Source organism: Branchiostoma belcheri, unplaced genomic scaffold (genome assembly GCF_001625305.1).
Source record: "Branchiostoma belcheri isolate BF01 breed outbred unplaced genomic scaffold, Haploidv18h27 scaffold197, whole genome shotgun sequence".
Classification (NCBI taxonomy): Eukaryota; Metazoa; Chordata; class Leptocardii; order Amphioxiformes; family Branchiostomatidae; genus Branchiostoma; species Branchiostoma belcheri.
Window position 1 is genome coordinate 1 of NW_017803457.1, and position 13,764 is coordinate 13,764.

The window sequence follows — 13,764 nt, forward strand, 5'->3', positions numbered from 1 at the left end:
ATATGGATAGATAGATAGATAGATAGATAGATATAGATAGATATATTTATAGATATATTGATATATTATATAATATAAACCCACGTACAAAGTAATCACGTACACGTTCTAAGATGTTTCTGTCTAAAGTGGGTTGTAAATGCTGGCAGATTTGCGCAAGGTTTATTTTTTACGATCCTCTTTCAGGTTTGTGTCCAGACTGCCGACCAGCCAGACCGCCGCCATGATGCTGCACCTGATCCTACTCATCACTGCTGTCTGCACCACCGTCTGTAGAACATCGCAGGACACAAAGCACCAGATGCTGTGTAAAATCAGGGAATCATGCCAGGACACTGGTAAGTGTTGAATACTATTTCATTTCGCAACCTTAATTTTTTTTTTGTCATTATGCTATCGTTCGCGGTAATCGCGAAGGTATTAAGAACCAAGTCAACGTCGCACGTTCGTGCGTTCGATGCAATTCGATCGCGGTTCTTGCATTTCTCTGTCCTTCAGTTGTTTTTACTATCTCTTTCTTCTTCATCATACCGACCTGTGTAATTTGCAATAACAACAGTCGGGATAGCAATGACAAGCGGATGAACTTTCACCGATTTCCACCGCCGGATGAGAAGCGCCAAGAATGGATAGTTGAACGTTGACCAGGATCTTAAGAACTTCGCGATTACTTCATTGTGAAAGTATGGAGGCGGTCAACCTGTGAACGGAAAAGCCGGCAGCATTCTTAACTACTACATGTATAAACTCACAGACTTAATGTAGAAATTCCTTTTCAGTCTCTTCGGCTAATCTGTCTAAATGTGTGGCAAAAAAAAAGAAAAACACTACGGATTTGGTACGCTTATGTGCCAGCATCAGCACATTTGCCACCTAGAGCCGGAATTTGTTTTCGAAATGGTAGGCAGACAATACTTGTGTATAGTTGTTCCTGATATCATAGGTTTAAGGTCATTCAAAATACTTTTCTCGCGATCGCAAGCTTTTCAGACATTGTTAAAAAGTTTTCCTACTCCATCACAAACGATAATGTCGATATAATATTTACTTATGTTGAGTGTGTAAGATTGAGGCCACACTGGCTTAATTTTATGGATGACGTCCTCTTATGATCCCATAACGAATGCGAGAGGGTGAATAAAGAATACGGCAAAAGTCCTGCTAAACCACTGGAATTCAAAGCTGGTATTGTAAATTTAAATTACTGTCAAACCTGCCAAAGTGACCACCTCTTCAAGCTGGCTACCTGGCATGGTGACCCTTTATGGTCCTAAAATGTCCCCCATTCAAACAAACATTAAACAACCTGCCCAAGGTGACCACCTGGCCAACGTGACCGTGACCACCCTGAGTTGGGTCCATTCAAGGCCTGATACCTGCCAATGGTGACCACATCATTTTCGATCATGTTAATTATTGATGATAGCTAATGAGAAATCATGGAGAAACCAGCCAGTTTGCCTCAACTGTTGGGACAAAAACATGTTTATGTTCAACGTTATTTGTTCCATGTGCCATTATACCCACATCCATTCACCACAAAAATGTTTAATTAACATTTCACATTAAAACATCTTGACTTGGAAACCATTAGTTATGACTCAGTCATGTTGTGAGACGACCCTCTTCAAGGAGACCACCTGTCCAAATGACCACGTTTCTTTGGTCCCCAGGGTGGCCGGCATGGACAGGTTTGACTGTATTACTTCAACGACGTCAATCCGGCAAATTCTCGCCTTTTGCGGTAATGACTCAAGATCACTAATAAAATGACTTTCTCCGTGCAGATCTGACCAAGCCTAACCCCAACGACACCTCTCCGGCGAATGACCTGTGCAGAGCTGCAGAAAACGACCTCAAGTCTCTCGACCCCTCCACCTGTGGTATGTTGCACTTGAGTTAAATGGCTGTTTCAGTTGTCGGTTATATAATTGTATTCCAAGAGTGTAAAAATAAATATACTGTTATCATATCTTTCATCTATCTCTGTGTGTTGTAGAAATATATTCGTGCTATCTATTGGCAATATTGTTGATTATCTCTTCAATCCAAGCTCACCGTAATGCCATGTTGAATTGATTGTATGGATGACATTCGCGCTCGCATGAATTTTCGGCCGTTTCAAAAAAAAAGGTTTCAACCATACTGTAAAACACTTGCAAATAAGCAAATACATGCCGTTATGAATTTGAAGAGTAGATTATTCGCCAAACCATACTATGTGTTATTTGTTCAACCTTCACGACCACGTAAATTTTATAATGGAAGTTTTTTTGCAAAACTTTTTTTTATTCGTACGATCGCATCAGTTTTGGGGTTCCCAAAGGATGTCATCCATGTAATCGAATCAACATGGTCTAAGTAGTCATAGTAGATGCTTGATTCGAACGAAGCCCACGACGACACTTCAACATACTTCTTCCACAGCCCTTCCACAGCGCGCTGCCAAGGATATACCTTCCATAGCGCTCTTCCGCAGCCCTTCCACAGCACGCTGCCAAGGATATACCTTTCATAGCGCTCATACGCGGCCCTTCCACAGCGCGCTGCCAAGGATATACCTTCCACAGCGCGCTGCCAAGGATATACCTTTCATAGCGCGATTCCGCGGCCCTTCCACAGCCCTGACATACAGCGCTGCACCGAGGCCCTACACCCCCTATTACGGTCCCTTATAGTACCTTTGACCTTACATACACTAAATGTGGCTCACAGAGAAATAGAATTTTGTGGCCATCTTGCTTTCCAATAACTAAACAATCCACGCAATAATGTGGTGGAAAACAACAACGTGGTTACATGTACATTCGCATGCTACTCTACTGGGCTACTCTAAGTTCTTACTATATACTCTGTTATGATTGTGTTATAAATACAGCAGATATAAATTTAGTTACACACACAATATGAAATATACTGTAACAGTAACTGTGTATACTGTAACAGTTAGAAATAATCAGGGAATGTTTGATATTTTTTCCAATAGGGGGGTTGCAGAGCCTCGGTGCACATTTAGTGGATGTAAGATGGAAATAAAAAGTGTAAAGTTAGTTAAAGACTTCAGGTCAAAGGTCGTACACTATGAGGGACCGTCCGCTATGTTAAGGGGGGTTGCAGCGCATCGGTGCAGCGCTGTGTGTCAAGGCTGTGGTAGAGGTGTATGGCAGGTACAAATGTATATCCCTTGGCAGCGCTGTTGAAGAGCGCTATGCCTTTGAAAAGTACTGTAAATTTATTTTTGTTCGCGGGGGGTAAATTTCGCGTTAGGAAAGGAAAGAAGTGGGGTCGTGTGGCGCAACTGCAGCGTGCGCGACTCGGAATCAAGAGGTCCCGGGTTCGAGTCTTGACATGCCACCGATCTTGTGCCCTTGAGTACTCTCCTGGAAGAATAGCTGCCACCCTCGGGTGGGCAGCTAAAGGAGAGTCTCTCCTCAATAAACCTTGGGAAAGGCACTTTACACGACTTTCCCCACTACATTGTCGGTCCAGTATTCGTTTCTATGTGCGGGACACAACACCAGCAACAGCTGCCTCTGTTCCGTGTGTATTGCACTGATGCAATTTCAATAAATAAAAAAAAAGATTTTTTACGGTGTCTTAGTTCGCGGTTGAAACATTTACAGTGCCTTTACTACGGTTACAAGGTGGACTGAACTGAACTGAACCGCCAAAGAAGACTACGGTTACAAGATGACTATTATTGTAGGCATTGCAAAGGTCATAGACAAGCTTAGCTGCTAGTACACAATATTGTGCCAGTATGCCGCTATTGATGCATGTTTTCCATTATTGTCTTGAGTAATTTGCAATGCTGAAGCACTGCGCGGTTCTTGTTGCGGAAACAATAGAGATGAAGGCTCAAATAGCGCGGTTCTTGTTGTGGAAACAATAAAGATGAAGGCTCAAATAGCGCGGTTCTTGTTGTGGAAACAATAGAGAAGAAGGCTCACAGAGCTTCTTCATTAGACTCTCCTGATATGTATCTAAATGAGTGAAGCAAGTTCATGTGTAAGTTCATCTGAGATTACTAGTGCCAAACGTATATACTTGGCAGCGCGCTGTGGAAGGGCCGTGGAAGAGGTTTGTGGATGTGTCGTTGTGGGCCTTCGTAGATTCGATTGGTGTTGCTGATTAGTTAGTATTCTAATGTAAGACTCCGTTTTTCTTTCGTCGAAAAGACTGGATTTCCCTGTTCCTAGAAACGTACGCGTACATGAACCGGAGCATATAGAAACAGACTTTTGTTTGTACGTTTTCTGTTTTGAAAAAGCGACTGTCGAGGTAACTTAATGACATTTCCTCATTTTTTCCTGATTTTCCTATTTTTCCCTTACAGAATCGCTACGTACTCGGGAGACATATGGTCAAGGCAACGAAAACCCTAAGCAACCAGACAGTGAGGACGGAGAGATTTTTGATCTGATAAAAAGTAAGGAACTGCACATTCTACATTATTCTAGTATAAACGGAATGATTAGAATTTTTCGAGTTTTATCAAATTGTCTTATTTTCTACAACGGGGCATGTGAATATACCGGAGGCTAGAGCCAGACTTCTGTTTCTACTTTCCTGCTTTGAAAAAAGGACGTAGGCCACAATAAGTAAATTCCATGTATGGCATACTATGCAGCACTATGCAGACTCGAAATCTAATGCAATAGTGCGAAAAAAAGGCGAGCCAAAAAACAAGATTCATATATTTTTGAATCTTGACATCATAAACCTTGTTAAACAAGAAATGATACCTATATTGTGCTAAGTTTATTGCCATTTTTTTACAACATTCATTTCTTAATGTAACAACCATTAAAAAAATTAAGTTTTAATCATTGTACAAATGAATTTGATGCAGTGGGAACATCAGATATACACAGCCATTATCACATATAAAAGGAATGAAATTCCTTACTGCATTTAAGTAAAAAAAACACATCTAATCAGAGTCTTGTCCCCTCTCTTCTTTATCTGCTGTCCACGTCCGGCATGGCAGCAGGCATCTTTGCCCATTTTGGCTTATTGACCACTGTCAGAGGACATCAAAATTTCCTTTTTTCCCAAATCAGGTGAAAATCAATGCGTGCGCTGATGTTATCAACAAAATTATTTGCTATGGCCTTACATGTTTTACATTGTGTCATTCCCTCTGTCTTCTGACTTAGTGTTGTTTCCTTACAGAATTTCTGTCTCGTGAGATCGAGGACCAAACTGACAACGACAGTCCCGAGAAGCCAGACAATGTGGACAGCCAGACAGCCCACACCGACCCGGCTCCACCGGCCTTAAGCAAGCGCGGAAATTACTTTTCCGACTGTTCTGAGATTCACACAGCCCAAACTCTGTATCATACCGTGTCTAGTGGTGTACACAAAATATTGCCTGTAGGTCTGTCCAGCCCGATCTCTGTATACTGTGATCAGACCACAGATGGGGGAGGGTGGACGGTCATACAGAGGAGGTTTGACGGGTCTGTCGACTTTAACCGTCCTTATGGCGACTTTAAGTACGGGTTTGGGTCAGCCAACGGGGAGCATTGGCTAGGTTTGGAGAACATGTACCGTTTAACCAATCAGCACACGTATACGCTGAACGTACAGTTGGAAGATTGGAATAGTGTGGTCAAGTACGCAAAGTATTCGTCATTCTCGGTGGGGAGTAGTTCCAACTATCGTCTTTCTGTTAGTGGGTACAGTGGGAACGCTGGGGATGGGCTCTCCTACCATTCGGGCCAGGCCTTCAGTGCTAGGGATGTAGACCGTGATACATGGTCCAGCGGGTCCTGTGCTGGTGGTCGCAGTGACTACACGGGAGGGTGGTGGTACAAGTCCTGCGCTTATTCTGCCCTGAACGGCCCGTACCTCCGCCTCTCTGACCGTACCGGTAACAGTGGCTATGGTATCTCTTGGTACTATTTTCGAGGCTCCTATTCGCACTATCTGAAAAAGTCCAAAATGATGGTCCGTCCGGCCAACTTCAAAACGTAAGTTGCCGGACACTAACCCAGCTGACAGGTCGAGGATTCAAATTGTTTGATAAAAACCATAATCCAGCACTCACTCTGTATCCATTTTCTTTAAATAGGTCAAATCTTTCAAGTTACTTATTTGGTTACCTCGGACTCTCGATACAGGAAATTTACACATACATACATACATACACGCATGCATACATACATAGTTTACATACATACATACATACATACATAATACTCGGAGAGTTGAAGCATCTATATAGTTCAGCTTCCAGCGTTTTCTATCGTACATCATTTCCGTAATAAGTTCTTTTCCATACCAGTCTCTAACCCAATAATGTCATTTAGTGTAGACTGTAGAGTTTGGACGACCTCTTCTCATCTTCCGGAGACCAAATAAGCGGTTTCCACCCGGTTCGCCATGCCTAGTAACATGGCCGGCTAGACTTAACCTACGTCGCTTGACTACTGTAGAGATTGGTGGAAGGGAGCCGTAGAGTTGTTTATTATTTGTAGATTTCCACCAAGGTTTGTTCTGTATGAACTGTAGCATCTTTGATAAAGGTACCATCCAGTTTTCTGACCTGTGAAGCATTCATACTCCACGACTCGCAGCCGTATAACAACATTGAAACAACAAAGGCTTGAAACACTTTGGTTTTTGTTTCCTCCCTGACCCGTGATTTTCAGACTCTTTTGAGAGAACGTATGGCACTCCAAGCCTGACTAATTCTAACCTCCATTTCCTGTTTGAAATCTTTACCCCCCCCCCAAATATCTGACGTCAGTGACCCTTTCAATTGTAGATCCGTCAGAAGTATAGAGTTGTTCCGAGGATTTGGGATTTAAATGGATGGATTTAGTTTTTGATGCATTGAAATACAGCACAATGGTTTGACATGCAGTTTTGACTCTGTAGAGCAGGTCTTGTACAAGTTGTATTGTGTCCTTGAGAAGACCAATATCATCCGCAAAATCAAGGTTAAGGAGGGTCTCTACCGGGTAGCGACTACTACGACGGTGATGCAGGGTGAGACCATCAGTTTCTGTGATGGCTACCCGTAATGCATAATCTAATAACAAATAAGGATGGGGCAAGGGGGTCCCCCTGTAGAATACCAGTATTAATGTAATAAAAGTAAAAGAGAAATATTGCATTTTCCTAAATCTGCAGTTATGTTTAGTCAGTTTATAACTACACACACCACTCAAAAAGCTCATCATACTCTAGATTCACAATTTTATCATAAAAGTTACTAACCAGGCATCTAGATTGATTTTGTTTGTTTGTTTGTTTATTGAGATCTCCATTAGTATGGTAAATTCTATACTATTCTTTCTAGAGTCCAGCAACATAAGATAAAATGACAACAATAATTACTTTTAGCAATAATGATAATAAATAAAACTTATGCTGAAATTATGAAAAACTTGAAATAAAATCAGCATACAGAAATAAAAGTGCATTGGAGATCTTAAGTTAAATAATAGAAATAATATGTCTGAAAAAGAAGTTATAATTGATGTACTTTCCTATAAATGGAAAATTAAAGTAAAAAAACAGTAAACAAATATTTGACTGACACAAATGATAACGAAAATAAAGATAACAAATGAACCATTCTATATGCAACAAAATGTTATTCCTTTAAATTGAGTGATTAAATAAATGACTACAAAAGAAGAGAGATCGCAGATCAATACTAGATTGCTAGACATCTGATGTTGCTTTTGTTAAAAAATTGAAATATGCAAGAAGCATTTATGTTGTGTTTGAAGCTATAAGTATGAGATCGTCATTCTTTCTAAAACCCTTGATGTATGGAACCCTAGAAGTTTTACCATGTTTGAAACATTCCCTGTCAGCCTGTATAAGGGTTAGAGCACAATAAAAAGACATTCAATGATGCAGCGCTTGTTTTTGTTGTTTTTGTTTTCTTCTTAATTCCATAGCAAATTGTTATAGGTTATTTTACAGTAACTAAAATATATTTTATGCAATACCATACCTAACCGCTAGAGTGGGTTTGAAAAACGTCTTTATCGTAAAATAATTGGGATCGTCTAAAATGGTTAAGGGTGTTACTATTTTTTTGTCTTCTGTATATATTATCAGTCAAACCTGTCCTGGGCGACCATAGGACAGGTGGTCTTCTTGAAGAGGGTCGCCTCATAACATGACTGAGACATAATTGTTTTAAAGTGAAGGTGGTTCAATGTCAAATGCTTTGAGCATCTTCAGTTCTGTCGTAAATGTAAGTGTGGAGGGTGGCACATGGAACAATTTATGTCAAACAAAAGAATCAACAGGATCAAAAATGATGTGGTGGACAGGTTTGCACAACTCACGGCGGTCACGGTCGACCGCGTTGGCCAGGTGGTCACCTTGGATAGGTCGAAGTGACCGAGAAAAAACAGTCACCATGGCCAGGTCACTTTGGCGTGTTTGACTAAATCTGAAATTGAACCACTACAGTCAAGAATTATGTTAACGTTATACGTTAGACGATTAGAGGATTAGATATAGGGCCACGTAATTTTAACATTTCGTAAAACTATCTATTCTGTTATTGAGATATTCATTTTGTATCAATTACATAATTATATATTAACAATTATTGAAGATTAACAAAATAGCCCCTAACGTTTTTCTTCTTTGCCGTCTAAACTGAGGTACAAGTATACATACAGGTTTATGACAAACACCAATGTAATAATAAAGACTGTTTATCTGTCGATCTGTTGTTTTCAATATTTAAGGTTCTAAACGTCCTCTTTAGTGCTAGCTAAAGCTGACTAAACTCTTACTCTCTTATCTCGTGTAAGTGGCATCAGACTAATGCTAGAATTAATCCAACAACCCAGTGCAATTAATTTCTTCATTTTTTTTTAAATGATCAAAGCTGTTTTGCAAGACATGGCGATGGCACAGTCAAGGTTTTTCACCTTATTTTACAAAAGCCATGTGTTTGCGTTTACACGTACAGCAGACAAATTTATTTTCACCTTGTTTAAGTGAGCAAATTCTTGTCACGTACATTTTCAAAGTGCACAAGATCGGTAGCATGGAAGGATTCAAACTCGGGACCTCTTGGTGCCGAGTCGAACGTTCTGCCGTTGTGCTACAAAAACATGGCCCCAATACATGAAATTATGTTATTAGTTGGGTCATGACGGAATGGCTATGGATTTTTACTATGATATATTTATGAAATGGAAAAAATACTGGCCTACTATGCTTCGCTGTTGCATGAAGGGGAGGAAATGAGGCACAGACGCCCCCTTGCGGAACATCAGTCTAACTACATCCCCGAACACGTAGAAGATGTACTGTATTATTGTACGGCGCTGTTCCGGTGCTTGTGATCTCGGTTTCTGACTTGTCGTTATCAAGGTTTGGACCTGCCTTTAACGATCCATGATTATAGTCTATTGATCATGCAATGGATCTTTAAATTGATATGACCATTAGTACATTACACAAGACGGATTTTGTACCGTTAAGATGGTTTAGAAAAATAGTTAAAAGGCAACATTTTATAGCCTGGGTGCCATCCTATTTGTATGCCGGGGATTTCATACTCCCCCCTTAATTTTTTTACGGAGGAGCCCCGGCATACAAACAGGATGGCACCCAGGCTAAACATTTCAAACAAGAAGTCGGAAAATTCAGACTTTGAGTTGCGGAAAGTATTTTTGTTTTCGTAAATTTTAGAAGCTATGAATGGACCTTTATGATTTGGTGATTATGGAATTTGGTGATTTTGTTTGTGATATTTTGTAGGTAATTTTCTAACTACCTGATCACGCCATACCAGCGTATGGCGTGATCGGGTAGTGAGAACACCGTGGCGGGCGGGTCGTGCACGCCGGGACAAGGGAGACCAGGCCGCCCCCTGCATCCACGCACCGCGGGTCGCCTGTCGTAAACGCCAACAAACAAACAAACAATCAGAAGTTTCAAATATCACATATTCTACTCCAACTGGGTCTAGAACTTTTCGGCCGAGTGGTTAGAGCGTCGGAGTTTGCAGCTGGTGCTCAGGAGGTCGTGGGTTAGATCCCGTCTGTGATTTCCAAATGTTATGTATGGCAATAATGATCTTAAATGAGAAGATGTCTTCTTCAACAGGCAAATTTCTTACGCAACGTTGACCAAAATCTGGTTCTTTACATGCAGCTTTAATCTTACAAGTTACGTACAAGTTTTTTCGGAGAATCAAGAACATATGCAGGATGCCAGATTTACGCTTTGGTAAACTTACTGGTGGGCTGGGAGTCTATAAACGGGATCATGTTAACACCACAATCAGACTGCGGGGAACGGAGACTCGTGGCTTCAGATCAAGGCACTGTTGTCGATGCAACAAAGGCACTTTAGAGACATTCATGATTAAATTCACATATTCACAATTAGTGTTTATACTTTTAACAGGTGAGCAGGTTAGTGGGACAACTTTATTGCTACACTATACTACCTCTTAGATACAAGTACTGTATGTTTCATAAAGGTCAACTCGACCAATGATGACTATTCATGTACTGTCTAGGGGGAGGGCAACTCTGGGGACTATTCATGTGCTGTCTAAAGGGAGGGACAATGTTAAGGACTGTTCATGTACTGTCTAAGGGGATGGACAACGCTGGGGACTGTTCATGTACTGTCTGAGGAGAGGGACAACGGTGGGGAATATTCATGTACTAGGGGAGGAATGGTATGAAAGACTGTTCATGTGCTAAGGGGAAGGACAACGCTAGGGACTATTCAAGTATACTGTTCATGTACTGTCTAGTGGAGACTGTTAATTTTCTGGACCGCGGATAATGTTGACGTGTAATCAGCAAACAAGACAACGGAAAAAAAACTTGTTGAAAAAAAGAAACAAACTTGGCTTCTGCTTTAACATCTTAACCCCTTGTATCTGTAATTAACTTAATTAACGTCTACTATTGGTCTTTTGACACCCCCCCCACAGCACAAGTGTGCAATAGCAGACAAAGCAGACAAAATTATGGCTGCACGATTGTTTGTGCAAATAGAGAGCATGTCCATTTTGACAGGTACAGACAATGGCAGAACAGTGATACTTTGTTATCAGTAGAAAAGCAAGTGGAAACAAGCCAAAAACTTAAAGTTCAATGCCTCATAGTGTTATCTATGACTTACATAGTCACGCGTTCACAAAAGGCACCTTGGGATAAGAGGATTTGCAGACAAAGGTTTGGAGTATCGTATACCATTTTTTGTGTGATCAAAACAATTCCGAGTGACTTCTAATTAGGCAGTATAGCGAAGCGTGCGACTACTGTTTACGCTTCATGACAGTATCAGATCCCTCGTCACTTTGACCTCAGTTCGGGTTAAGATATGTGTGAGGTATGTTTGGCGATGGCGGGGACACGAGGACAGAGGCTCATGACAGAGGCAAAATGACGGGGTCTATGCGCAGAGATGTTTTCCCATCTTAAATGTACATTCATCTCCGGTTTTTATTCATCATTATACTAGTAAAAATTTTGTGAATCCAAGAAGGCACCCTAGCCTCTGAATTCGAAGGCTATATTTTTCTCAGAGAATGCTTATATAGGGATTACATTGTTTTTGAGTGTCTTTTTTTCTTTCTGTTTTGCTGGATAGTTCAAACCGCAATCTAGGCTTTGGGTAACAGCGGGGTGTGTGGACTGTTGCCCGGGTTTATATGGTCCAGTGGGTACGATTTGGCGCACTATAGACAGGACCATCCTTTTAATTACAGAATATTTTGTATTATGGATTTTCTTCTGTTATTGGCAGGATAGTCCTGTCAATAGTCCAAACTTCTTCACTATTGAAAAATCCTGTCAGTAGTGTGAAAAAATTTTATTGTTGATGATCATCTAAATTTCAAACGAGCAAAACTCTAAGGTTCATACAATCCAAAATGGTCCATACGACATGAAATTCAAATATGAAAGGATTTGGGGCCTCATGATACTGTTCTGATATCGCATACATGCGTTAGTTTACTCAACATACAAAACTTGCTCCAAGTGTGGTGAGTTTTTAATACGTAAGTCTAGCGACATCAACCCACCGCCAGCGTATGGCGTGATCGCGTAGTGATGGAACGCCGTGGCGGGTGGGTCGTGCACACCGGGACAAGATGAACCAGGCGCCGCAGACCACCCCCTGCATGCACGCACCGCGGGCCGCCAGCTGTGCCGCCCGAGCGCCACGACGAAACCCCTGGCTAAAGAAAACAGAATGAAAATCAATAATAAGCGCTGGATAGGATGTTGACAAGACCTAAACGTGTATTGATTATGGCTGCACGATCGTTTGTGCGGATAGAGAGCATGTCCATTTTGACAGGTACAGACAATGACAGAACAGGTGCTACTTTGTTACCAGTAGAAACTCGTATAGAAACAAGCCAAAAACTTAAAGTTCAATGCCTCATAGCGTTATCTATGACTGACATAGTCATGCGTTCGTGGAAAAGGACCGTGGGAAAAGAGGATTTGCAGACAAAGGTTTGGAGTATCGTATACCATTTTTTGTGTGATCAAAACAATTCCGAGTGACTTCCAATTAGGCAGTATAGCGAAGCGTGCGACTACTGGGCCTGTTTACGCTTCATGACAGTATCAGATCCCTCGTCACTTTGACCTCAGTTCGGGTTAAGATATGTGTGAGGTATGTTTGGCGATGGCGGGGACACGAGGACAGAGGCTCAAGAGAGAGGCAAAATGACGGTGTCTATGCGTGGAGATGTTTTCCCACCTTAAATGTACATTCATCTCCGGTTTTTATTCATCATTATACTAGTAAAATTTTGTGAATCCAAGAAGGCACCCTTGCCTCTGAATTCGAAGGAGATCCTACAAGAGGGTGGCCCCTTGTGGCCTATATTTTTTTCTCAGAGAATGCTTATATAGGGATTACATTGTTTTTGGGTTTCTTTTTTTCTTTCTGTTTTGCTGGATAGTTCAAATCACAATTTAGGCTTTGGGTAACAGCGGCGTGTGTGGACTGTTGCCCGGGTTTATATGGTCCAGTGGTTACGATTTGGCGCACTATAGACAGGACCATCCTTTTAATTACAGAATATTTTGTATTATGGATTTTCTTCTGTTATTGGCAGGATAGTCCTGTCAATAGTCCAAACTTCTTCACTATTGAAAAATCCTGTCAGTAGTGTGAAAAAATTCTATTGTTGATGATCATCTAAATTTCAAACGAGCAAAACTCTAAGGTTCATACAATCCAAAATGGTCCATACGACATGAAATTCAAATATGAAAGGATTTGGGTCCTCATGATACTGTTCTGATATCGCATACATGCGTTAGTTTACTCAACATACAAAACTTGCTCCAAGTGTGGTGAGTTTTTAATACGTAAGTCTAGCGACATCAACCCACCGCCAGCGTATGGCGTGATCGCGTAGTGATGAGAACGCTGTGGCGGGTGGGTCGTGCACACCGGGACAAGATGAACCAGGCGCCGCAGACCGCCCCCTGCATGCACGCACCGCGGGCCGCCAGCTGTGCCGCCCGAGCGCCACGACGAAACCCTGGCTAAAGAAAACAGAATGAAAATCAACAAGAAGCCATAGGTGACAATTCTCCGTGAAGTATTATATATTGCAACAAAAAGAAGTAGCCATTGGCGACAATTCTCTGTGAAGTGTGATAAATCGAACAAAGAAAAATTGTTTAAACGCGCGTCGGCTCAGTCATCTTAAGACGCAACAACCAATCAGAGATGCGAGATGCCTACACGTGACGCGGGAAGGGCGCGCGATGCCCGAAAT

At 41.4% G+C, this 13,764-nt stretch overlaps 1 protein-coding gene across 2 annotated transcripts; it reads left to right on the forward strand.

Moving 5' to 3' along the window:
- Positions 1–217: 217 nt before the first annotated feature.
- LOC109468261 (microfibril-associated glycoprotein 4-like) lies at positions 218–7,012 on the forward strand. Of its 2 annotated transcripts, none has more exons than XM_019766519.1 (2): positions 218–338; positions 5,176–7,012. In XM_019766519.1, the coding sequence occupies exons 1-2, from the start codon at positions 224–226 to the stop codon at positions 5,979–5,981; spliced, it is 921 nt and encodes a 306-aa protein (XP_019622078.1). In that variant the 5' UTR covers positions 218–223; the 3' UTR covers positions 5,982–7,012. The 2 variants fall into 2 exon arrangements, 1 of the variants encoding a protein (XP_019622078.1); XR_002140124.1 differs by lacking the exon at positions 5,176–7,012 and adding an exon at positions 1,788–1,883 and having other exon boundaries at positions 235–338.
- The last annotated feature ends 6,752 nt before the right edge of the window (positions 7,013–13,764 follow it).

Bases quoted from the DNA above. Each gene is read 5' to 3' on its own strand.
- LOC109468261 (XM_019766519.1), top strand. From the start codon at position 224: ATGATGCTGCACCTGATCCTACTCATCACTGCTGTCTGCACCACCGTC. The intron at 339-5,175 runs GTAAGTGTTGAA...GTTTCCTTACAG, and splicing joins GGAATCATGCCAGGACACTG to AATTTCTGTCTCGTGAGATC.